Source organism: Anser cygnoides, chromosome 3, assembly GCF_040182565.1.
Source record: "Anser cygnoides isolate HZ-2024a breed goose chromosome 3, Taihu_goose_T2T_genome, whole genome shotgun sequence".
Taxonomy (NCBI): Eukaryota; Metazoa; Chordata; class Aves; order Anseriformes; family Anatidae; genus Anser; species Anser cygnoides.
In genome coordinates, this window is record NC_089875.1 from 94,534,697 (window position 1) to 94,562,385 (window position 27,689).

General features: G+C 39.5%; 1 protein-coding gene across 3 annotated transcripts in view; it reads left to right on the forward strand.

The window, feature by feature from the left end:
• The window catches only part of EYS (eyes shut homolog), a 953,299-nt gene that overhangs the window by 696,751 nt on the left and 228,859 nt on the right, over positions 1-27,689 (forward strand). For all 3 annotated transcript variants that reach the window (XM_066994734.1, XM_066994735.1, XM_066994736.1), the window contains one exon: positions 19,881-19,993. In XM_066994734.1, coding sequence (XP_066850835.1) covers positions 19,881-19,993 — 113 coding nt within the window. The remainder of the gene's footprint in view (positions 1-19,880; positions 19,994-27,689) is intronic.

A 27,689-nucleotide genomic window follows, 5' to 3' on the forward strand; every position in this document is an offset into this window, starting at 1 on the left:
TTACAGCTATATTCAGTAATACTTTTACAGCTTCTTTCTTTCATTGGAGTTGCCTTGAAGTTAGAATTTCGTGTGTGTGTATATACACATGTATTTTATATTATATCATGTAATGCAAATAGCATGAAAATATTAATTATTGATACTAATACTAATGTAATGTTACCAAATTGGTATTAATACTATATTGTTATTAGCAATTCCAAAAAGTTCACTAAAAAGCATAAGAAAATAATTTCAAAGCAGAAACCCAAAAATCCCTTCACTGTGTTAAGTGCATGGATCAGAAAGTATTGCTGGTAACGAGATCTTTTCTCAGGGATCTTCTTCCACATCACATTAAAAGAGACACTTAAGGTTGTATATAAATTGATACATGTTCACATGGCTGTGATTTCCAGACAGAAGTGTAAAAATCTCATTAGTACCAGCAATTCTATAGGAAAAAAATGCATCTGCATTCCACGTATAGTAAAGCACAGTGTAAACAGATTATTACAAGCAAGAGTGAAAATGCAGTTCTGTCTCATTAGATAATGCTAGATGCCAAGCTCATTGTACTTATTACAGAGCTACAGAGCAGACCAACTACTGATGCCGTAGCTACACTACATTCTTGCAGAAAAGTAGTCAGTGAACTTTAAGGAGTAGACAGCCCCGGGCCATCTGTGCAGAAGGCCTTGGCTAGGACTAGCCATACTGAGTCCAAACATTAAAAACAATGGGTTTGCATTCCAAAACTCTGGGCAGAGTCAGGATGCTGAGCCAAATAGATTATCTTTATTTCTTACTTGCATGAGAGACCTGATATGCAAGGGTTTAACCAAGATCTCTGGGAGTTCTTTTATGCAGCAAATAAACAAGCATACCTCTCTGTTTGTGCATTGGGAAATCAAACTGCTGAAGCTTCTGTGTCTGAAATTAAAGGCATGTGGGAAGAAAAGCAAAAGGAACTTGCAAAGTCTCCTGCTGAACCAGAACGATGATGATTGCCACTGTCTCTCTGCAATCCCCTCAGAATTTGGCTTTATGGAAATATTTTTCTCAATGGATTTTAATTGTTTCATACTTACAGTGCCTGAATGCAGATTTTTGTGTTCTAAATGCTTAAAGCTACCCAGACAGTGTCCTCAATAAATTAAAAGATTGATACAAAGGCAGCACTGAAACTTCCTCCATCTTGTTCTCTTGAGATCAGTTGAAAAAGCCATACAGGGAAGGGAATGTAAACAAACTTTGTATTTGGAGAATTTATTAAGATATTTGAGTTCAGATTTCTGTTTAGTATGGAAGAAGCATTTTTTAAACTAGTATTTCCTACAGAGGGAAATAATGTTTCAGGAAATAAATTTAAATAAAAGATAAATTAAAAGGGAAATAGTATGATACCATTCATCTTGTAAAAGCAACTGGTGGACAAACAGATGAAATGATATACTGTTGTAAAAATACATATATACTGGAAAGAAAGTACGTGTTGTGTATTCCTGTGTGACACCAGAAGACTTTTCTATTGCAATGCCTGTAGAGGACCTGCTCGAGCTCCTTTTCTCCTCTCAATCAACAAGAAAAATATAAGCATCTCTGCAGCCAGTTCTCACTGTAGTTGGTATTTCTTACTCTGAAGTTGTCTTCGCCTTTAGGATTTTACGAAATTGGCTTTGACTCCCTTTCAGCCTTGTTCCAGCTTGTACCCCATGTCCTAAGCCACATTCTGTTTTCTTTTACTGACTCCAGTGATGCAAGTCGTGTCCGGCAAGACAGGTCCATTAGGGAAAACATGGTCCCAGTGCCGAATGGGGTAGAGGGCCTGGCAGCAAATGGCACAGAGAAGACTGAGATACTCACTGCCTTCTTTACCCCAGTCCTTACTCTCATTTTCAGGAGCGTGGTGGGTAAGCCTTGGCTAAGGGCCAAACACTCCCCCAGCTGCTCCCTCACTCCCTCTCCTCAGGAGGACAGGGTGAGAAAGTGAGATGAAAAAGCTCACAGGTTGAGATAAAGACAGGGAGATGGCTAATCAATTACCATCATGGGCAAAACAGACTCTCCTTGGGGAAAATTAATTCAATTTATTGCTAATCAAAATAATTTAGGTAGTGAGAAACAAAGCCAAGTTAAAGCAGTGTCTCCCCCCACCTTTTCCCAGGCCCAGCTACATTCCCAACTCCTCTGAACCCTGAGGGGCTCAGGGGACATGAGGGCTGTGGTCACTCTGTAACAGCTCCTCTCTGCCTCACACTTTTCTCCTGCTCCTTCATGGGTCCTGTCCAGGGCCTGCTGTCCTTCAGGATAAGCCTGCTCCGGTGTGGGCTCTCCACAGGCCACAACTCTGCTAGGAAATACCCACCTACTCCGGCATGTTCCTCACCACAGACTGCAGGGGAATGTCTGCTCCAGCACCACGGAGCACCTCCTTCCCCTCATCCTTACGTGGCCATGGTTTTGCACTTCTATATCTTCCTTTCTCTCTCTGTTTTTTGTTCCCCCTGACACACACTGCTGCTCTGCCTGTGTGGTGTTTTCACAGAGGCACCACCAGTTTGGCTGCTGGGCTTAGCGGTGCCCTGCGGTGGGTCCTGTGTGCTGCCAACTGGAACCAGCTGTGTTAGCACGGGGCAGCCCCCGGCCTCTCCTCACAGAGGCCGCCCCTGCAGCTCCCCCCCACCAACACCTTGACACCAGCATCTGATACAAGGAGACAATTTTATCAGAAGAAAGATGTTGTTTTGGCCAAGAGTGCAAAGATTTGATTCTGTTTCCACGGTGATTATTCCCTTATTTTGAAGGGATGAGGCTGTTTTGAACTCACATGCAAGTTGTTTTTATGAATTTCTTAAGTTCAAATCCAGGTGAGCATTTCTATTTGAATGTATTGGCAAGGCTGCAAGAAGATCGCTTTTTGTCTTTCAGCTGCGAGGGCATTTATTTTCCCATAGCTGCCAGGCTAACCTGCTGTTAACACCTTCAGTTTGTGGTTGATGTTGCCACTTAATTAGTCCACAGCTCCTGCATATTCAACAGGATCCTGGCAATAGCTTCTGCCCATTTTTGTTGGCAAGACATCTCCTTGATACCTTAGCTTGATGTGTGGGCTGATGCTGGAACTGTTCTGAGAGAAAATTGTGTCTGTGTGATGCTTTCATCCTTTGACAGCCCTGCTTCTCTTAGTAACATTAACCATTTGTCTCTCCTTCCTACTCAGTGTGCAAAATTAAGGGCAGTTGCAGACGTATGGGATGACTTATCTTCTGCTGAGAATATTCAGCCCTTCCTTCCCAATAGCAGATAACCACTTTTCAGGTACCTTGTCCAGTATTTCACCTTGTTTCTCTGTTGTTCATGGTCCAGTCTGAAAGCTACTTTTTAAAAAGTGATTGCCATCTTGAAAGCAACAGCGCACAGTGTTATGGGGTGGAGAGCACATTCAAGGAATCTACTACGCAGGGTTTGTGGTGTTTAATAGAATTATGCCTTCAGTTTGACATCTTGGAACTCTATGCAATTCATAATGCATATATCTTTGAGAATTGCAGACATAGTTTTGCCACCACATGATATGCAAACAATGAAAAGCAATAATTTCCTTTGTCTGGAAGCAATGGAGCTCAACAGATGGCATCATCTGTGAAGATGACATTTCAGTAATTAGTCTGTGTGACTCTTTGAGATCCCTTTTGGACAATTTCAGTAGGTCTGGTTGATGATAAGTGAGAAGTAAGGCTTGAGCTGTTAGCAGGCAACTTCCATGAGCCCTTAGAGGATGTACTTGGTATCAGTCCCCTCCAGCAAAGCTTAAAGCTTAAAGAAACTGTACTGAAGTGACTTTACATATGTAACAGTGCTCTGCAATGTTTGCAGCCCAGACATCTGTTGTCTGAGCACTTTGAGTTCCTTCCAGACACTCACTGAACAATATACTGTTCCCAAGCAGTCTTCAAAAGCTGGGGAGGATAGGCTGTAATCACTCATTGCATAAAAGTACTCTCAGATCTTCCAAAAGAAGCTTGATGGCAGAGTATCTACTTGAACTGAAAATGTATGGGAGGATACTTTCCTGAAAAAAAAAGAAAGGTTTCACAACGAAAATTCAGATGCAGTCCACAAGTGTGTTTGCGTAGCTCCTCACCCTGGCTTCCTCCTCCCTTTCAGTCTCTTTCTAAAGGCAGAATTATATCTAAGAGACTTGAATGGTGGTTATTACACTCTCCCTCTAAACCAGGAAGAACAACTGAGAAAAGCTTGGGTGACCCCTCAGAAAAGGTGACCATGCGTACCAGTGGATACCATCGAGCAGTGGATACCAGTTACTGGTCTGTAATCTTCCTCTGTAGTTCTTATGGGGATATAGCCTGATGGTGTCAATCTAAAAAGGGAGCTATATGACAGCAGCTACTACTTCCACGTTGTTGAGGTAGGACCCTTTCAGCTTCAGCAGAAATCAGACTACAGCCAATTTGACAAGGCAGGTATATATTTAATAGAATGTGTATATATATTTAGCAGTTGGGCACCTAATGCAATAATTACCCAAGGAACCCTATCAATCAGCAGTTCCCTAAGTTAGTTGTCCCGTCTCTCCTTGTGTGTTCAGGGCCTGTAGGTTCTTCTCTTGCAGACTGGTTCTCTGCAATTGATGACAACGTGCAGATCTCACCTAGTGTTTCTTTGTGCATTCTGTGGAATGCACAGCTATCTGAAATCAAGAGTTGATCTCCTTTAGCTATCAATTTACTCCTGTGTTAACTTGTTTTGTATCATTAAGAGATTAGGCATAACCTGTAACAATCTAACCACAAGACTCAAGCTACATGAAAGAAAGCACATTACGCAAACTTCACATCAAATTGCAACAGATAAAAACAATATTCATCTCTTTCTACTTTATGTATGAATAATTTTTCTCCAAGCTTTTTAAAGCAGAGAAGTTTATGCCACTAACATGAAATTTGTGGCATACACTTACCTCCTATTAAAATGTAAATCCATGAGTTTCTCATCAGGAAAAAAAAAAAATCCCACAAAATCCCATTGGAAACTACATTTACTGATCAAACTTGTGTGTTTGGATGGTAAGTGGAGCTAATTGTTGCTTTCTCTGACAAATACAAACGTAGTAACCAAAAGCATGCATGTGGCTAGAAAGGATATAAAGGTAATTTATTTGCTATTCTATAACCATATAGTGTCACCCCAAGCGATAATAAAAATAACATGTATATCTTTTCTCTCACACCTGTGTTTTTACAGTATTCTGGAACAGGCATTTTTGGGTTTTAATTCTCACCTCTGTCATCCTTATCAGTAGAACGATGTTCATATCCCTTTCATTTTGCTAACAGCTTTAACAGTAGTTGGTTGTATTTCCATGCACTGATTCGCATTGAGCATTGCATCACCTGCTCTTGTCACGTGGCTGAGAAACTCTGGGTTTGTGCTGATTCCTTGTACTGAGTCTGTTGGCTTGGAGAGTTCCTCCTAGCAGCCGGCATGGTGCTGTGCTTCCTACTGGCGACCAGAGCAAAGCTGCTAGCAACACACTGTGTTTTAGCTATTGCTGGCACACTGTCGAAGCTGCCTCTATTTCTCCCTCAGCTCCCTCCCCAGAGAGTCGGCTGGGGTGGGCAAGAGACCCCAGCTGACCAAGGGGCAGTCATATCAGGTTGTATACCTCCCCCGGTCATTAAGCTGAGGGAATGTTGAGATACGGGTTTTTCTCATGGAATACTAGCCCTGGGCTGCTTGAACACCCTCACAGTTGATAGCCGCCTGATCTGACCCAAATTGCAGGAAGCTATCTGGGAATGGTATACTGCATGGATTTCTTTTACCAAGGACCAAATGTCTTTAAATTAAAAAAAAAAGAAAAAAAAAATTTAAAGTCCCACGTTTTAGTAGAATGAAAGCTAGAACAGCGATCCGATCCCCTTTATAAAAAATAAAATAAAAGCTTAACATGATGTCAGACAAAATAGGGGAAGAATGCCTTGGCACAATCCTCCTGCACCAGCCATGTCCTAGGTGGGATTTTAGTCTCTCGCTGGCTTTCTGAAGTATAGTTATTTGCATCTTCTTTGATCTTAAGTTTTCCTCTCTGAGCCCAGGTTCTCTGCTATGTTCTCCTAACAGTAGCTTCAGTTGCACTGCTTTAGTTGCAGTCTTCTAGTCCCATGTCATGCCTATTGCCTGCCATCAGGGTTGTTTTCTGGATTTATTTTTTTTTAATCTGAGGCCACTCTGGGGCTCCTTATGGAAATAAATAACATTTTCCCTTTTTATGGGGGTAGCCATCCATTATTGTTAACGGAACATAACACTACCTTAAAATACAAGCAAATATAACGTGCGGCTCATATTGAAGACTATCTCAAAGAACCCTGGAAGTGCTTCTCCAATGTTAGTAAGACAAAGGTTTTTGGTCACATCTGCGGTATTTGTAACGTGATCCCTCTCCTCTGTTTTAGTTGATCTCTCTTCTTAATGTTTTTAAATTTTGTATAAAATCCAACTCAGTCTGAGTTTTGGCAAGTTTTAGTTCATCTTTCTGCTTTGTATTTATTACTCCCAGTACCCTCTTTCAGCTGGTGATTGCCAGACCTTTCTGCCACTTTAATTAAGGAAATTTCAAACCTTCCATCTTTATGTTTTCAGTTCTGTAACTGATTCCTTTAATTTGGGGCTTTTTCCTTCCAGAAGAGAAAATCTTGATTAAAGATGTAGTTTTGTGTGTCCAGATTCTGTTTAAATTACGGTGATTCCTTCTTGCTCCTTCCAGAGTTAATTTTGGTGACTAGAGTTTCTAACGTGTCCTTGGCATTTCTCAAACTAAAATATAAAGTATCATCATTCTTTCTGGGTCAGTCTATTTCTGATGGAAAAAAAGTTATGAAACATTACAATGAGGAATAAAGAGACTCTATCACTGTCAAAAGCAAGTGGTTTCCAGTTAAGGTAGACTCGCAGTTGTGTGATTTCCAGCAGAACTTGCTTCTAATAATGCTAGCAATCTCTCCCCACATTCGTTCTCAATCCCAGGATCTTCCATTCTCATTGATCTTCTATGTACAAGTTTCCATCTTTTCAGTAACAATAAATTGAGTTTGTGTACCTTGGCACTTTTGGCATTTCACGGTGTTGTTTCATTTCTTTTTCCAACAGCAAAGAATGTGGCAGAGACAATTTTTATAGAAAACTATAGTAAATGGAGGCCATTCCTGATCTCTGGCAAAGAAGCCCTTCAATGCTGTTTGCTTAATAGCTTCACTCTAACCTAAGTATCTGCATGTACCTACTGGGCATGCAGCAAATAGTCAAGCCTGAAAAATAGCCAAATAACACATTTGCCAAGGCAGCAGGAAGTGCACTCTGCTCTAAAGGTAGAAGCCAGCTAAGCTGTTGTAATAAAAAACAAGAGTCAATATTAAGAGAGGAACATGGTGATCACATTGTTTGTAAATTTGTGATTTCTGGTGTGCATCATCAAAACAAGAAAGGAAAAAAGCAAGTGGCAACTGTTCTACATGAAAGCAGTGGAAACACAACTCATTTTTTGCTTTTTCATCTAAATGCTGTTAGATTTGGAAATGAAAGAATAAAGGAGAAGGAAGTACTTAATAAAATGGCACTTTGGGGAACAGTAGCAAAAAAATCATTAATTTCATATTTGTGTTAGTATTAACGTTCTACATTTTGAAGGCAAAAAGGAATGAAGATGAGTAACTGTGTCAGTGTTTGTCATTCTCTTCTGTGGTTTAAACCTCCTTGTTTACTTACCTAGCTTCTACCTACTTTACTGTGCTGGTGTTTAAGTTCTGAGAATTATATATACAACTACTCAAAGCTGCTTTCTCTATATATAATAGTAAACAGAGAAGAAATGTTCCTTGATAGTGTCACTGTCTCATTATACAGATTCTCATTCCAGGTTACAAAATGCTGTTTTATAGACTGTTGTTCAGAGAAAGGCAGAAGAGTAGAAAAAAAAAAAAAAAAAGAGGAAAACATGAAAAACAAATCTGTTTATAGAATGTACTTCAAAATTAACACAAATTAATTATAAAATGAAATTTTAATATAAACCTGAAATAGCAGGAATATCTGGGCTTCTCACATGATCCAAAATTGTTTGCTGTTTGTGATCTTGTGTGGACTCAATAACTGGAAAACAAAGCTATTGTTTTGTTTTGTAATCAGATAGTGAAAATGGTGAAAATTTTTCATCCATGCTGCAAAACTGCTGTCTCTCTTATGGTAGGTTTCTGTTGTTGGATAGAAATAGCAGAATGTTGTTGAACCTTTTACGGGGTATAGGCACCAAGTTGCAGGAAGGGGGATGTATGTAATTAAGAGATTGCTATGTAGATTGTATGTAATTGTATGTAATTAAAAGAAATTGCTGGTTAACAGCCTGAATGAGTGCATGACTGTAAGCCTGTGTGCTGTGTGTGTGTTTGCATGTATGTACGTATTGATATTGGAAAGTTTATTCCTTTTGGCTTCTGAAATTCTAATAGCTGAATTATCCTGTGACATTATGTAATTTTCCTGATCAGTATGTGAAAAGTCTTCTGCTAACATGGTGAGGCTGCACCTGGAGTACTGTGTCCAGTCCAGGCTCCCCAGTACAATGGATGTACTGGGGAGAATCCAACAAAAGGCCATGAAGATGATGAAGGGACTAGAGCACCTCTCACATAAGGAAAGGCTGAAAGAGCTGGGGCTGCTCAGCCCAAAGGAAAGAAGGCCCACGGGAATATCAGCAATGTCTATAAATGCCTAAAGGCAGGGTGTAAAGAGGACAGAGCCAGGCCCTTTCCAGTGGTACCCAGTGCTGGGACAAGAGGCAATGGGCACAAACTGAAATGTGGGAGGTTCTGTCTGAACATCAGGAAACAGTTTTTTAAGTGAGTAGCTTAGTCCACACTTCCAGTTTTTAGAATAATGTTTGATTTCTCTTCTAGATGATTTAGTGCATCATTTGAGTTCATCTCAATCTGATGGTTTTGGCTACCATGGCTTTCTTGGATATTACAAATAAAATGTGTGATGGCAGTAGACAGGTACGCTGGGTGCATTAACCCAAGGCAAGTATGGTGTGTCTTCTGACAAGTATATGAGTTGTATATGTCAGCATGGTGGAAGACAGAACAGGGAGCGAGAACAAATGATGTCCCACATAAACCAACATCTCTGCCTGGCAATGAGGAGACAGAACAGAGAGAGTTTGGAGCTCTGGAGAAACATATTGTCATAAATCTCTAAGAACTGTGATTCTCAAAATGGGAATTCAAGCTAAAACAAATAATTAGGTAACTGAATCCAACTGCTTACCTCACTCCTTTGCTAAAGGTCTTTGTTTTCTCAGGAGGGATGACAAAATAGGTCATGGGTCCTCTTCGTGGTTGCGCCAAGTTAAATTGCCGTTAATCTATGTTAGTATTATGAATTACAGATATATTTCCTGTTCTGTTACATTTGCAACAGGGGCAGTATCATCTACCCGAAAGACAGTGCAGACAACAGTAGGTAGTAACCCGTCAGTTCTCTCGTCAAAAATTGATAAAGGTTTCGAATTTTTTGCTCATTGGTACAGCTCGTTGGTTTTGGAACACAAAAAATGTGTCTTGTTTTGCTGTAGAAAGAAAATTAAATGTTTTGGAAGTGTATGCATTCATAATCGTCTTCAGACATGATGGTTTACATTGTTATGTGCACTGCAGGTACATACACCTATGGTCACATACATACATGTCACTAACTTCTTGGTGACCGTGGAATTCACACATGCTCCCAAACACCTTGTTGTGTGTCAGGCAGCTCTCCTTGTTACCATGTTCCTAGCACTGCAGACCACCTTAATAGCAGTTCTCTGTGTCATTCCATACTTTGTATGTGCCACACTGTTAGCCTCTGAAGAAGTTTTGGGAAGTGAGGGCATTTGTCAAAAGGCATAGTGTCCCAGCTGAGATACTCCTTTCATCTCATGATGTGGGGAATGCTTCATGGGTACTTGGTTACCTTAAAAGAGGCTGAGCTAGAAAAATAAAACTGTATTTACAATTAAAAAAGAATAAAAATCTGTCAATCTAGTTGCAAATGTTTATAAACAATGTACCAGTATGATATAAGAAAGTACAAAGTCCTAAAAATGTATAAATAGATTTTCTTGTCTCTCCCTTCTTCAGCTGAGATTCTTTGGCTTTCTTAGAACTCTGACAAAATGAATCCCTTCTGAATACCATATTCCTCAGGTTGCATTCACTAAAGGAAAGTCTATTTTGTTGCAACGTTTAGCTTTTATAGTCATTTTTCTTTCTGAAGACCTCCAGGTGTTCCAGATAAATATAATAATTCTTCCTGAAGCATATGTATTTCATCCCTATGCACAATATAGTGTGATCATCATAGGAATATTAATTCCTTTGATATTCATTTGTCTTTGCTTTAGATAAGGTGATTTCTCTTCTAGTTCAGAGAGAAGATATACAACTCTGCTTCAGCCTCTCCCTCTTTTGTGACAGTGTGAAGTGTTTCACACTGAATCTTATTTTAGGTGTCCATTGACACTTAAAAATAGGTGCAAAAATCTCAGATCAAATAATTGTAGGTTTGAACTATTAATTATTGATTTGAGAAGAAACAGAACTACAGAAATTAACTGACTTGGACTGAAAACTAGTTCATGGTAATCTTTCTCTGATGTGTTGTAAGACTATATTATATTAGCTTAGCAAAGTGTTCAATAAATTTAACTTCATTATCACTCTGAAAAAGGGAAGTGCTGTTATTTACGATGAGATGAGTTAATTTCATTTCTGCAGTTAGTTGATGGAGTTTGTACTAGATAAGGACATAAGCCTGCTCTCCAGATTTCACACTGTATCTTGTAATCGTCTCAGGGCAGTACATTTTTCAGGATGTTCATGGAGAAGGCATTGCATCCCATTAATAAGAGAGAACTAAATAGTAAAATCCAGTAGTTCAACTTAAGTGAGAACTGCAATAGCAAACAAAATAAGTAAATCATGCAGTATGCTTATAACCAGAAACACTGTAATTGTTTATAAAAAGGCCAGGTATTACTAGCTATAACACTTAGGGATGTCTATCCTTACTTCAAAATCTTCGTGTCACTTCTGCAATGCAACAGAATCAAACAGAATTACAGAATCGTCTAGGTTGGAAGAGACCTCCAAGATCACCTAGTCCAACCTCTGACCTAACACTAACAAGTCCTCCACTAAACCGTATCACTAAGTTCAACATCTAAATGTCTCTTGAAGACCCCCAGGGATGGTGACTCAACCACTTCCGTGGGCAGCCCATTCCAATGCCTAACAACCCTTTCGGTAAAGAAGTTCTTCCTAACATCCAACCTAAACCTCCCCTGACGCAACTTTAGCCCATTCCCCCTCGTCCTGTCAACATTGTCAACAGTGTCAACATTGCACTTGCTTAACTGCAAAGCAAGAGGAAGTTTAAAAGAAGGATCTTGACCAGGGATAAACTTCTATAAAAACGGTAAGGGAGCTTCTCAGTACCCTTAAATCTTTCAGACTTAGTGATTTTAAAGCTCTTACTTAATCCTTGTGGCTTAGTGAACCATTCTCAGCCAGAGCAAAACGGCAGAGGCATGGGGAACTGATGGTGAAACACGTCAGCATGATTTTCCCACTGCCAGTGCCTTTAGATTTGGAAGCAGTGCACGAGGAGCGTGAATGCCAGCTACATGGGGGGCTGGCTCTGGCTCTGCTGGAGTCTGGGACCAGGCAGCTGACCAGCCAAGCTCCCACTGCAAAGCACAGAAACCCAGGAGGTGCTGTACCCACACTGCGCAGCTCACAGATCAGATGTGAGATTACAGGCTCAGTGCAGGGGACTGGAAGAAGTCGTACAGGAGAGCTACCAGGGTAGCAAGTTTTGCAACCCCTGTGATGTGAGTTGCTGGAAAACATGAGAAATGAGGAGCAGAACTACAGAACTCTGCTGCTCTAGGCAGTTTGGGGATTCTTTTCCCCCCTCTTCTGTCTGTTTTGTTATGCTTCACCTTTCTTGTTTCATGAAAGTTTTGTGATAGTGTTTCAATATCCGTGACAGATATGATAAACACAGAGTCAGGATATGACCAATAAATTCTTCAAAAAATTCAGTAGAAGCAGTTACATGAAAAAATAATCTTGATTTAACTTCTTCGAGCCTTTTTTAGTATACTGAATTAAAATGATTTTTACATGTTTAGCTCAGTACCAATTTCAGTTTAAAATCATCTTTTATATTAACATTTCAATTTTTAAAAACTTGATATTATACTTTAATTCTGCTTAGGGTTTAATTTCATGACCAGTACTGTTCAAGATGTAAGAGACTTCAGTTCCTTTGTGTTTTATCCGCTTTCTTTTATTTATGGTGGCATGTAGACAATTTTACCAGTATACCTTCCCATTTTTCTTTCCCACTTTAGCACTTAACAAGTACTAGTACAGAAGATGAAGCAATATTCCTTCTCCTCTATTTTAGGCGTTTTCTTTTATTACTTTTGTTTTCTGAATGAATACCACTTTTTATCTTCCTTCACATTTTGAAGTGTCATTAAAGTCTAATAACATTTGTTTTATACTACATTATCTAACAATAAAATGCATGTGCATTAAAATTGGAGCTGACTAGGAAAAGTATATAAAAATGTAAATATAATGTAAAATGTAAACATGTATAATTCTAAATGTATGTAACATGCAGTCACATGTATGTAAAATGCAGTAACAAACAACATAAATATGTTGGGGGTGGGGGGGGAATAATTCACCTGTCTCCTTCAGCAACACTTCTCAAAGGAAGGCCTATTTATCTCTAGATAGTGTCTATACAAATTAGCCAGAGTCCCATTGTTCATTTTGCTTGAACAACCACAGTTAAAATGTGCAAGGTTTAATTTTTATGCCTCTGGCTTAGTAATTGATGCTAAAACAGTTTAAATCAGCAAGAATGAAAGTGTTAACTTTTTTTAGTGAAGATGGTGTCTGAGTGGTTAATGTTGATTTTTAACAAACTGGAAAATTTGGTGGGTTGAAGAGACTTGAAAAAATATATATCCTACCTATAGCACGTTGCTTGGATGGCAGACAAATTTCAGTACTTACTAAGTGGCATACAAGGCAGCATAAGGTCCTGTTGGATTAAGCAGATTCTGTTTGCTTTCATGATTAGAAGATGCTAATTGGGTAGTTTGTGTAGTTTTATTTTGTACTGCATTGAATTCAATATCCAGCTCAGGAACACGGACTGTAAAATGACATTTTCTAAGAAGGAATTCTTTACAGGGCAAAAAAACACCTTTCCCTGAAGGAAGGTAGGCTCTTTTGAAAAGGACTTCCTTCCTGCCTGCCTGCCTGCCTGCCTGCCTGCCTGCCTGCATGCCTTCCTGCCTTCCTGCCTTCCTCCCTCCCTCTGGTGTTGGTACTGCAGTTCAGATGCAGTAGGTTTAGAGCAGGTTAAAATTGAAGTTGAACTGCTTGCTGTTGGGCCAATCTGGAGAGTTCCAAGCTGGGAGCAGAACTTGCTTTATTTCAGGGTTCAGTATTGACCATTTCATATGCAAGATCCACAAGGGGAGTAGAGAAACCATTAACTCAGGGTTGATTTTATATATTAATTTCCAAACTGTGTTAGTGAATATAAATAAAAATGCTAATAACGGTATTCAAAAATTTGTACCTGGGCCTTTTTGTTTATTTTTAAAATATTACAATTTGACAAGTCTCACAGACTTTTGCAGGGAGCTCTACAAAGAGGAATCCAAAACCCAAGGTATTTCATAGGAATCAAAAAGATGTGAAAGATTACCAGACAATGTATTCTGGTGAGATGCATTCTCACTATCTATAGTGAGAATTTCTGAGATCTATAAAATTTATCCTCAGGCAAGTCAAACAAGGAAAGATTGTGATGTGCTTTGTTTTGCGTTAATTATATTTTTGTAATAAAAAGCTCTGATCATAGGCCAAAACCTCATTATGCTATTTACGAATCTGTAGCGAAATGACAGGATGCCAGCTCATTTCACTTAGGAACTCAATTCTAGGCTAATTCTACCTAACAGCAGCTCTAATTTGAGCTAGGCAGTAAGGGATGTTAATAAATGGTTTGGCATATATGTGTGAACTTTTCCTACCAGGTAAGTATCTGTACTCATTTTTGTCAAGTATAAAGGGCATTTAAAGAGCATGGTTACTATATGTCAAACATATCTGCATAGTTTCTGAATAGTGAATTGTATTAAATTAAATTTCTGATGTTGCTATGACCCTGACATTTTCAGGCAATTTAAGTATTACAGTTTGTCAGTATATTAATGTATTTTTATAAATGGAAGAAAACCTACATACATGTAAAGTCCACATTTTAATGCTCTATTCTGCTAAAAACAACTAGCACCTATCCTGAAAAATAGCAGAATAAAACATGGTCACATTTTATTTATTTGTAACAAAGCCCTTATTCCTAAAAATGTCCAGAAAGACATTAGCTTTTTGTGTAGACAGCATATTTGTATAGATGGCACTCCAAAGGAAAGTGATTGTTTGAGCAAGGTGTTTATGATGTAGTTATGATTACAGAACCAAGAAGAAGCGTCTAAGTATTTTAATATTACTTTAGAGAAATCCATTACATTCAAAATACACAAATATCAAGGTAAGAGAAATGGGAAGGAGCTCTCTGGATGTTTGTTTTGGGGGGAAGGAAATCATGTTATTAAAATATTCACTGATAATAGTGCTTGGGGGAATGTGCAGATAAATGTTTATTCCCAAGCCAAGCTATTAATTTTCTGTTCAGTGTGCAAAATGGATCATAGGTTGCCATAGTGAATTTTCCCCATACTAACCTGATATTCGGAGTCTTGAATGAGCTTAGCAAGGAACAGGAGCTGCCATAAATGTGAAGGCTGTATTGTGTCTGACCTTTCCTTTTATTGGTTTCTTTTGTTTTCTGTGCTTTTTTTTTCTTTTGCTTTCTTTGTGTTTGGTTTGTTTGTTTGTTTGTTTTTATAATCTGAAGAATAAGGATTTTTGTCAAAAAACTTATATGGTGTGACTGGAACAATCGTGATTATGCTTTTGTGAAACTTCGTAAAAATTTAGGAGAGAGAAGAAGAAGAGTTCTAAAACAAGCTCTTTATGCAGCCAATATTCAAACATTGTTCATTTTTTCAGTTTTGTTTAAGGCAATATTATGGGTCCCATGTCATTTCCATTCCAGAAGTGTGTAATTTTATGTCTTTGCTCATATTAAATTCTCAACAGTTCCTGCATGCCATTAATTTGAAAGTGTTTTTATTTACTGTTTATAAAAGGAAAAAAGAATAACAAGCATCTCTTACAAAACGTAAAAAGTGAAATGTAATAGGACAATACACAGCCAAAGATCACCCACTATTACTTGTAATGGTGGTGGCAGCAAAAGCAGACTGCCAAGCATAATGCTTGGCAGTCCATCACACTTATTTCCTTGCCAAAGTGACTGGCAAAGGAAGGAGAGAGATTGTCCATAATCCATATCAATAGTCTGTGTCAGCTAAATCAAATCAAATAATGCTGTTCTTTTAATATCTGAAGCACACCTGTGAGGAGAGGTATGTCCACGTCCAGTCCCTCCATGGGGCTGTTCTCTCCTTCGGCAACCTCAGTGCTGTGCTCTGACATTTTAGGCTGCACCTTGTGTACAGTGTTCAGTTTTGGGTCCCTCAGTACAAGAAGAACATCAAGGCCCTGGAGCATGTCCAGAGAAGGGCTACGAAGCTGGTGAAGGGCCTGGAACACAAGTCCTGTGAGAGGAGCAGCTGAGGGAACTGGGGTTGTTTAGTCTGGAGAAGAGGGGGCTCAGAGGAGACCTTATTGCGCTCTGCAACTACCTGAAAGGAAGGTGTGGGGAGCTGGGGGTCAGCCTCTTCTCACCTGTGATAGGACTAGAGGGAATGGCCTCAAGTTGGGCCAGGGGAGGTTCAGGTTGGAAATGAGCAGACATTTCTTCTCAGAAAGAGCAGTCAGGCATTGGAATGGGTTGCCCGGGGAGGTGGTGGAGTCACCGTCCCTGGGGGTGTTCAAGGAAAGGTTGGACGTGGTGCTTAGGGACATGGTTTAGTGGGTGATATTGGAAGGGTATGGTTGGCCAGATGATCTTGGAGATCCTTTTCAACCCTAATGATTCTGTGATTATTGGGCTTCATGGAGAGTCCACACTCCCGACACCAGCCCCTGAGTTCAGCTGAGGTCAGATCCCACCTTAAAGCCTTGCCTAACTTCACACATGGTTGCAGTGTGGTAATGTCTCTCTTGTAAAGCCATAGCAGCCCTTAAACCTTTGCTGCTACAGAAGTAAGCAGCAAGCTCTTAAGGAACTTCTCTGAGCCCATGCTGTGCAATGGAAGGGCCACTTGTTTCATTGCATGCGTGCTGCCTGGCACGGCGTGTTAAGTTTCACAGTGGCTGACTAGGACAGAGGAAAGCTGCTTGCCTTGCTCCATCCATGCTATCCTTACACAGCCCATCCATCACCGGGGAGGGAGAGCCCTGCCCTTCGCCGATGGCTCCTGCTGGGAGCAGCTTTGGGAAGCAACAGGCAGGGAGCCCACGGGAGGAACAGAGGCTGGGGCAAACCTGAGAGGAACCTGAAGTTCACCTAAGTGTGGAGATGACTCTCAGCCATCTTGTAGAAGTGACAGCAAAAAGGGAATTTTCCTTGGGGCCCAGAAGCAGCCATGTGTGTCTTGAATACAGAGCATTGGTGGATTCACTGAAATTCTTCAAAAGCGAGACTAGGGGAAAGGGCCCTCCATGAAAAGGCAGAGTGTGTGTGTGGGGGGGGGGGGGGGGTGGGGTGGTGAGATTTATCTATTTAATCTACCTTACCCAGCATGTCACAGCTCTACTGAAGTGATTGCCATGTTCTAATTTGGTATTATGTGTTCTAGTAAAACCTGGTTTTAAAACCAGTCAGTCTTTTAAAAATCTTTTTTCTATATAAAGAAAAGGTCAGGCCTCAAGACTCTGGAGAAAGCAAGAAGCCATCACAATATGAAACATGTTTTATTGACTGGTAAGGAAGAAGGCAAATGTTTGGGCTAGAGGCCATCATTTTTCTTTATGACCCCTAATAATAAGAAAAGAGAGAGGGAAGATTCTCTTGGAAAAGTCTCTTTCCATTAACTTGACTAATTTTTAACCCCACTTAGTCTTACAGCATCCACAACATCCTATGGCAGAGTTCCACAGTTTTAATGTTGAGTTTTGTGAAAAGTACACCCTCTAGCTTGCTTTCATCCTGGCACTGATTTATGTAATTGTCCTTTTGATCCTGTACTGTAAGAAACTGTGAAAACTCTTCTTTATTCATCTGCACACTACCCTGTTCTAACTCTCCTTGATGGTGGGTTTTCCTGTGTAAAGATTCCTGATCTATATAGTCACTTTCTGTTCAGAAACTCACACATATTGTGGTCCTTATGGTTTTTGCATATTGTGAAATTCTGCTAGATCTCTTCTCAGGATTTTGTTTTTGCTATCCTGAGTAACTTAGCAAACGCTGAGCCACTTGTGAATAAGCTGAAGAGCACAGACCCTAATACAGATTGCTTGGAGACTTTCCAGGACCTCTCCATACTGAGAAAGCTCACTATTTATTCCCAATTCTTGCTGCTTCTATTTTAACCGTTCTCTTCATTTATTGAAGGCTTTCCTTGCTACCCCAGGGTGACTGAGTTACCTTAGATTCCTTTAGCATTGAAACTTGTTAAAAGCCTTTTGGAAATCAAAGACTATGTGCCAAAGCATCCTTTTTCTGATGTTCAATGTTCCTCTTGTGAGTTACAATTTTCTTTTTCAGAAACCAGCTAGACTATTTCTCAGTAAATTATGTTCCCATATGTACCTACTGATGCTGTTCTTTGATCTGTTTTTAAATGGTTTGTCTGGAATGGAACAGGGACTTATTGACCTGTAGTTTGCTTTTGCATTCCCCAGCCTGGTCCCCTTTTCCCAAATCATAAAAAGCAAAGAACAACCCACCAACCAACCAACCAGCCAACCAGCGAACCAAAGAGAAACACAACAACCAACTAAACAAAAGTCCCCAAAATTCACATCTTCCATTCCTGTGGTTTGGATGCCATTTGAAGTGATGACCATAGTAATTTTGCTGACCGTGTGTTCAGCAATTCCCATTAGAACTTTTGGTCAAATGCTATTTGGTGTTTCTTCTTTGCTACTGTTCACTTTGTTAATTTAAGTCTTTTTCTAGTGATGTTTCAAATTGAAACAGATCTCCTACTAAAAAGGGTTTCTGGCATGGGAACTTCCCAGAGATCCTCTACATTAATTTTTTATTTGGAGAGCTCATTTATATTTCCTTGCAGAACCCTATCTCTTTGAACACTCCCTTTATGCTTTGGTGGTGGATTAGTTCTACCTTTCTGGCAGGCTTCCTATTCCTGTTGGGTTTTAAAAAGCATTTAGTGCTCATCATTATGCTTTTAGAAAGTTGTTACTAAAGATCTTTTATTTTTCTTTATCTGGCCTGCTTTATTGGTTTTTCACTGCCAACATTTATATTATTTTCTGTTTTCCTTTGTTTGGACTTCAGCTTATAAAGGATATCTTCTTAGCCATTATAAATATATATTTTTTAACTTGCTATTTAAACACCTCATGTTTGTCGGGCTCCAGAGTCTTTTTTCTTCTTCTTTTTTTTTCTTTCATTTTTGTTTAAGTCTCTGATAGCTTGTGTAAAGTATTCATATGCATGGGCTTTACCCTTTTGGATGTTCATTTGAATATACTTTAAGAAAATCCCTTTATTTCTATATAGTGCACTTGTATTATTATCACCTCAATGACTTCTTTAACATCTGTAGGTAACTAAACCTGACTTTAGGAGTGGGTCCTCTGCAATGCTAAGGAACAAGCCAAGACGTGCTTCTTACCCTATGGTCCATGGCCATCTGCCATTTAGGTGGCTCAGGTCATGCCCTCTTCCACTGTTACTGTATTTTCTTCTTGAGTAGTCTCTCAGGTCCCTGTCAGAATGTGGCAATGTCTTTCATCATCACGGACAGTCCTAGCAGTACTGTTTTCCTCTTTCGGCATAAAATGTAAATCCACAGACATGAAATTTATTACAAGGCTATGGACTCTTACCTGTTGTGTGGTCGCAGAAGCAATTAAACTTGACCTGGTATGACTAGGAAACAGTCCCAGTACAGTGGCCCAGTCCATAGTCTCAGTTGCAACATTTTGGATGGCTTGTTTAAGCATTATAACACCTGTCAGCACATTGTTGTGTCAGTGTTACTTGTTTAGGTGGCTAGATATGCATACCAATTTATCATGGGGGGTATTTTCAGTGCCCCTAGTGTGATTCCCATTCTTAGGCAGCTTTGGTCCTTAGGCAGCTTTGAATCATGATTAATGGTACTAGATATCTTTTGAGCAGGGAAGTAGTAAAGTTAAAAGTAGATTTTTCAAAGCTTCCTTGTTTGCTATTCCCTATGTCCTGTGTTCATCTATAAAAAATAAGCACCTTATTAAAATTAGACAAGTCCACTTTTTGCTGAGGTCTCACGGTGCCTGTGGTGCTGTCTGTATGTCCAAAACTCTATGAGTTTATTTCTAAAAGTCACTACTGCTTATTTTGCTGTCACTTCTTTTCACATTGAATGTTATTTGATGGAATTTCATTATGGGAAAAAAAAATAAAAGGAGACCAGGAGGGTTCTTCAGCAGTAGGCTTAAAGTATATTAAAAATCTTTCACAGCAACGTAATGCTTTTGAAAACTGATTACAAAGACAACAAGCATAAGAGCTGTGTGCATTTTTCTCCTTTGTAGGTACCCGGACCTGTCTACAATTTCACTGGCTGTATACAAGTCATAGAAATCAATAATGTGGGACCTTTCAACATCTCTAATGCTGTGCGAAGAAATAATATTGACAGTTGCAGGTAAACTACTCTCTGTGTCTATTCAAGTCAGAAGAAACTGTGTTGATTTTGCTTTCTTCCTTAAGTAGTGTGACCATTCTAGATAATTTCTACAATGATCAGAGAAAAAAAATATTATATAGATGGATATTGTGCTTTCTTGCTTGCTTCTTCACCCTTTTCTTTATGGAAGATGCTTTTTCAGAATAGTTCAATTAAACTTGACAACTTATTTAGAGTGAGCTTTCACCTGCTGGCTGCTGAAACATAAGACCAATGAGATCTGCTTTGTCCAATCTGTTTTTGTAACATCTATAGGGATCTGGACAGGAAGGAGAAGGTTTCTAAGCAAATTTAATTTAGTTCCTTTTTAAACTTGAGTAATTTAGAATACTATATTATCTGTTATATTATAATCTATAGAATTATATGCCAAGATTTATTGCGGTTTGTATTGATTTTGATACTTTACTTCATGTTTAGTCAATTGGAGTAGAATATGGCTGATGTTGTATAGCATCAATAAAAAAGATTTCTTTATTTGAATCAGAACTCAGTGACCAGAACCAGAACTTGCTGGGGGTCACCCAGCTGGAAAGCAGCTCTGCAGAAAAGGACATAGGAGTCCTGGCAGACACCAAGCTGAACATGAGTCAGCAGTGTGCCCTTGCCACTAAGAAGGTTAATGGTATTCTTGGCTGCATTAGGCAAGGTATTGCCAGCAGGCCAGGAAAGGTGATCCTTCCCCTCTACTCAGCATTGGTGAGGCTGCACCTGTAGTGCTGTGTCCAGTTTGCAGCCTTGCAGTGCAAGAGAGACATGGACATACTGGGAAGTGTCCGCTGTAGGACCACCAAGATGATGAAGGGACTGGAGTGCCTCTCCTATGAGGAAAGGCTGAGCGAGCTGGGGCTGTTCAGCCTGGAGAAGAGGAGGCTAAGAGGGGATCTTATCAATGTCTGTCAATACCTGAAGGGAGGATGCAAAGAAGACTGAGACAGGCTCTGTTCAGTGGTGCCCAGTGCCAGGACAAGAGGCAATAGGCACAAACTGGGACACACGAGGTGCCGTCTGAACATCAGGAAGCACTTCTGTGCCGTGTGGGTGACTGAGCACTGGCACAGGTTGCCCAGAGAAATTGTGGAATCTCCTCCTTGGAGGTATTCAAAAGCTGTCTGGGCACAATGCTGGTTAATGTGCTCCAGAGGCCCGTGCCTGAGCAGAGAGGTTGGACCAGATGATCTCCAGAGGTCCCTTCCAACCTCAACCATTCTGTGATCTTCTGATTGTAGTGTAGAGCCTGTTTCTTGCAAATATTTGCTGTGTATATGTAACTGATTAGATGAGTAAAATGATGTAATAGTTTGTAGATGAACTTTGAAAACGGTCTTATGCATAAAAGGATGCTGGAAAGGAAGCTGGGCCTACTGAGTCACCTATCCTGGACAATGTGTTCCTTTTCCCTACCTGCTTGTTCCAGAATGCTGCAGATGAGCCTAACAGTGTCCAGCCCCATGCAGCCCACACAGAGCTGGTTCCGTCCTGGTCCGAATTGCAACTCTTTTAGTCTGTGAACACCTGGGAAGCAGAATTCATAGTCTGAATTTCCCTGCGTGGCGTGGTTGTCCCGTAGGAGCGGACTGCAGGGAAGCCTGGCAAGCATTCTCCTGTCTCATTCTCTGCCCTGTGACAAGTGGATTTCGTATCTGCCCACACATGGCAGCTTGCATTGTCCCTTGCTCTTCACTTTAAGTATATGCAGCGTGCATCCTGACTGCCACCAACCTTAACATATAAATTCTGCTTCCCAGAAGGTGTCCAGAAAGCCCTGCTACCGTTCTCTTTTTGCAAGACGGGCCTCCTGGGAAGAGATGTTTTTCTTAAGAAGGAAGGGGAAAGTGCTTGAAGAAAGTTACTTAAATAGGGCAATACTTGTTGCAAATATGAGAAGCCGGTGAATGCTACAAATCCTGGTGTAGTTACACAGGATTTGCAGAATTCATATGGTTCTGTTGATGCAATATTGCTACACTTGGAGCTGCCTGGCAGTAACAGAGTACTCTATAATATGACAGACAAAGCACTCCAATTTCCTCGGGTAATAACATCCCCATATTTGTCTTCCAGTGGCACTGAGTGTTTCTGTTCTTGCTGTAGTCATTTTTCTTTCATTGATCTTCTATCTATCATCACCCATTTTTCGATTTTTACTTGTTTTGAATGCCCCTGTTTTTCAAACTTAGCCACACTCTCATCCATTTAACCTGCTGGAGTTTTTACTTCTTGGTGCCCCCACAGCATGGACTGCTTCATTACTGTGGTGTAGAAGGTCAGCCAGAGGGAGACATGCAGAAACTTCGTAAAGTGGATGGGCTTGTGAGTAAATTTTAAGCTTATGAATTTTTAATAGGTTTGAAATTTACTTAAATGTTCTGCCATTTTTTTAAATAGATCTATTTGAATTTTAAAATACCAAAAGGTTGAGCTAATATGTGCACAGAATATTGAGAGCTTCCAAAAACAACTTTTAGATACAGTTCATTAACCTTCTCAAAACTATTGGCATCACTACTTCAGCAGTGTTGGTGCTTTTCATAGGATATTATATACTTTGTTTATCTCAGGAGATTAATGCAGTTTACATTACTTTAAAAGAAATAAGAATTAAGAAATGTAAAAAGTGAAGCCATAACTTTAATTTCACTGGCATATGTATCTGACTATCTGCTTTCTAAAGTACCCAAAATATACAGGGCAAGAATGCTGTTTGGTCTTCCAGCTTTTTTTTTTTTTTTAATGCAAATGTCATATACTGAAAAGGAGGGAGAATTATTTTAACTTGGTAGAACTAAATGGAGATGGGGGCAACATGACAATTTCCTTTCATGTAATTTCAGAAGGTGCTAAATTCTGCTTAAATTCAAGAGGATGATTGGTAAAGGCAGCACTGGGCTATTGGAAATGATCGAAAACCTTAAAACTTGCAATAATCCTGATCATTCTGAAAGATGCAGCATTTCTGGGCACGTGTAGAAGCACCAAGGTTTCAAGAGTGAGGCTGTGACACGGTTAATCTTTAGGGTCACAGCCCAGATCCTTCTCCTCAGCACAGGTATCAACACAGCTCCAAAAGAGCTATCATTCCACAAACTGGGTGTCAGTGAAAGGGTGGAGATGGTGCAGACCAATTTGATCTGTAATAGATGAGTGAGGATTTCTTCTCAGTCTGGGGATATTTGATTTCTTCTCAGACGTGGATTCCACCTCAGTCTGGGGATATTTGAATCGCAGTCCACAATTTAGAAAGGGAAGCAGTGCCCAGGGCTAGTGTGAGAAACCAAAGCTGGTGGTTGCACTTCTCAAGGGAAAGCAGACTGGGGTTCTGGTTCCTGCTCCCCAAATGACATAATTCATTACAATATCAAAAAAGGCTTGGCCCTCTAAAGGAGTTCTGGAGATGAGTTAATTTTCAGTAGAGAAGGCCATGGATTAAGAGAAGGACAAGAACTTGAAGCTCTGGTGCTATGGAGTAGGTCTAGGGAACCTCCTGTTCTGCTGAAAGGGGTGGTTTCACTGCGCTGTGGAAATGAGCAAGTTTGACACAGTTCGGTCTCAAATCCTTTGTGTTCAGCAAAGTTTCTGGGCTGGGATGGATAGCTGCTAGAGGTCAAGTTAGGGAGCATTAGTGGCGACAGTTGGCAGGTCTAGCTTTATGTGTTATTCTGAGACTGGCCTTCAGAACAAGCATACCCTTTGTTTCTCAGCTGAAGCAGTAAGGGGTGCTGTGGTCGTTCTGCTCTTAATTCCTCAAGTAGCATGCAGACTGCTCGTGCTCCTTGGTCTCCGGTAGTGCAGATTCCTCTTCCATCCCACTGTGGCACAGAACAGAGAAAGGAAACATGGGAACCTGCTGCCGACACAGCCTGTTACAGCCTGGAGTTCGCCACAGCACATGGTACCGTGGGGAGCAGCAAACAGCTGGGAGGGATGGATTGCACCGAGGGCTCATCAGAGCTTCCTGCCATAAGATGTAACCGAGGTGAATTAGGAAATGGCAGAATAATGGCATGGGCAGGAGAATGAACGTAAGCTTGACTCTCCTGAGAGAACATTTGCAGCCCTAAAAGTCCTCTGAGCTATGTGCTTTTGCTTTCAGGAAAGGTTATAATGGAACCATATCAATTAGCAAAGGTCAGCCTCCAATAGGTAGTTTTCCAGAATTACAGTAGACTATGTACTTATCTAAATCTTAGCAAAGTTTATTTTAAGATTACGTTTAAACTATTCCTGTCCCAGAGCTATGAATATATGGGCAATTTTGAAAGAGATTATGTAATGCCCAGCAATTGGAAATAACAGATCTCTGATGAGATCTGTTAAGAAACGAAATCTTTTTTTCTTTCCTTCTTCTGAAGCAAGTGAGGTACGTGGGATGTGTTAATGCACTGTAACAGTTCGGTAAGTGTTTCAGAAAATGTTGCTGGAATAGATTTGCTGGAAAAATGATTACCACTTTCAGGTGAAGTTCAGATGACAAATATAAATGAAGCTTTGATTCCTGGTATTAAATGCTGGTGTTTACTGCAGCTCACTTCTGGTTTAGTGTATGAGAGTTAGGAATACTTTATATTCCTGTGTTTACTGCATGTAGTAAATTCAAAGATTCCAAACAAACACACAATATATAAAATATATACATACATATACATATATATGACTATTAGTCTTTTTAATGACACTTAATATTAAAAATAATAATAATCCTAACTCGAAACAATACTATTTGCTGCTTTCCTAAGAGGAGTCTTACTGTTGAATGTAAATGTACAAGGCTGATTTGACCTCGCAGACAGGAGCTAACAAGTTGAGTTCATCACTGCCTATAGGAGGCATTTTTGGATTTATTTTTTTTTAAGATTTTATTTTGCTGTTAATTTATCTTAAGATGTTTTTTCCAGGCTAAAACTGAGCTTCATTTCAGCAAGGACTCCAATTGCTATATGCATTTAGGGAAGAGGCTCTTGCATGTGCATTACCCAAGTTCCGTTCCATCAAGAGGATTGATGGGTTTCCTAATGTATTGCAATTTTCTTGAGAGCTACACAATATATTTCGGTGTTCTCTAGATGTTTTCAGTAAGCCCTCAGTTCCACTTTATCCTTAGTTATCCACTTTCCAGCAAGTTCTAAATCCCCATCCTTATGTGAGCACTCCCCTTTCCATTCTTTAGTTCTCTGCAATATGTTTAAAAACATCCCAGCAGACCTCTAACAGCTCTGTGAAATTCATTCTCCTGTGTGATTTCTCATCGTGTCTCTTCCTCTGTGGAACTCCCTGCTTTTTAAGAATATTACAGAACTTTCACAACCCAGAGCATCTGACAGCAGCTTTCTGAGGGGGTTGCTTTCTGTCTTCAGAATGAACGATGTACCTAGGAAAGAGGAAAGCTGGGACTGCTGAAAATTATTTTTCAGTTGGGTGTGAAAGTCAAAAAGTTACCATTCCACACCTCAAAACAGAAAAGCGCTGTGTTGGTACCTACTGCATAAAGTCCATAGTAAGAACCCATACAAGACTTAAGTAAGGTTAAAGGTTTTCTTCATATGAATCCACCTAAGCTGAAGAAATTAAATTCAAGCAAATGTACAAGCTGGTGGCACTAAGCTCTTTTGTCTACCTACATCTTAGTTTATGAATAAGTGCAAGATACTATGAGAAGCATTGAGCTTCTGTTATATGTGAAAAACGGATTATTCAGACTTTAAGTTATATTCTTTCACAGCATGGGTAGATATGTTTGTATTTTCATTAACAGTTTGGAGCTATGTGCTTAACTCTGAAACAGCAAAATATATATAATGCTCTACAACACTGTGGAAGAAAATGATGAAATGAATAGTACCGATACTGAGATTTATTTAACAGGTTTTCTGTATTTTTTGTGGTTAGCACAGATTGGACTAAAATGTATATGAAATACAGAATTGAAGATAAAGCTTCAGAAATATTCATTTGTATTCATCACATATATGATTCTTGATATTATGTTAATAGCAATTCTGTGCAATTTTAACATAGAGAGTGATAACAAGTGTTTGTTCTTCTTTATGCATTTTTGTTACTTTTTTCTCTCTTAGTTGTTGCTTTTGATGGCTGATAACTGTTTTTGTGTGCTACTGATTGTCCCTTACTCCTTTTCCAGTGCCTGATTTGCTTTTATATACTTTCATCCTCTTTGCTTGATTTGTCCTTTCTGATTACCCTCATTTTTCATTACATTTGTTTTCAATGTTTCCTTTTCCTTTGTGAGTCTTGCTGTCCAATTTCTTTCCTACATGGATCTGTGAGTGATTTCTGGGTATTTTTCTGTTTTACCTTTTTTCCTCCTTTGGCATTCTTGTTCAGATGATGACTTTTCACTGATTCAGAAGTCAATGTTGGGGGGAAAAAAGCGGGAAGAGAGAGAGCGAGAGAAGTGACAGAGCTAATCTACCTATTGCTATAAACCTCAATATCACTATAAATTGTTGTATAAGCCTTTAGCTCAGTCTTTTGAAGAATTCTCTGGAAACTGTTTGTGCTAGACAAATCCATGTGCTAAATATATGCAGGTGAGATAATGTGTCTTTATAAAGATTACATTTCTCTCCTTATTTCTGGAAAAGGCATCCTCTCACCAGCATAACACAGAACTAACACCAGTTTTTTTAGGGCAACTCTCTATCTTGAAAGATTAATAATGATTTTTGGAAATGTTTATGTTTACTTTTCCTACCTTTCTGCCACTTCAGGCACGCGTGTTATACCAACAGAGGACTGTTACAGAATTCTGTGACAGTCACCGTCTGTTCGTGTGCCTGTAATGACCAAGTGTAATGAGATCTTGATTTCTGTTGGAATTGCCAGGTACCTGCATGACAACTAATAAGACTTAAATGATAGCATGCATTTTTTCTGTCCCATTTTTATCAGGAAGTCATTTACGAGTATATATGTCAACATGTACATGCCAAAATATGTCTGAGCCCTTGTGTTACTGCAAATAAATGATATCTCAATTAAATATTTTGGAAAGCAGTCTGATACAGTTGTACAGAAAGGAAAATTTGTAATGAATAAGATTAATGGATTTTTTTATTTTTTTATTTTTTTGTAAAGAAACTGACTTTCTGCTGATGTTCATGTGCACTTCATTATTTTATTGCATTTGTTTTGTGTGCCAAAAGAAAGATTTCAGTGCTGGAGAAATACTGTTTTGCTTCATGTCACATCTTTGCATCTATTTTAGTGCAGTTACATAATATTGAATATCTCCGGTTACTGGTGAATTTTACTCTGCATGATTACTGAATTTATTAATGCTATTTGTAGAGCTTCTTTCATCCCAAATATTTAAACACTGCATATAAATTTATCCTTTTGTACATCAGTAAAATAAAGTGCTAAGCTTTAATCAGAACACTCATACTATAGAACTGAAGACAGTATCTTATCCAATTTGTTACAGAAATAGTTTAGGAAGGAGAAACTTGTGTTAAAGACTTCTGTCACACCAAAAAAATCTGTCAGCCCTGACTTCTTTACGTCGAGTGGTAGGTTCAAAGCAACACAAATAACTGTGGTATAAGGCCACTGTAGCCATCCACAGCCCATTCTTAAAATGTGGAAATGAGAGAGATTTCCTATCAGATGCCTCTTCAGTAGGTCATCCCATGTT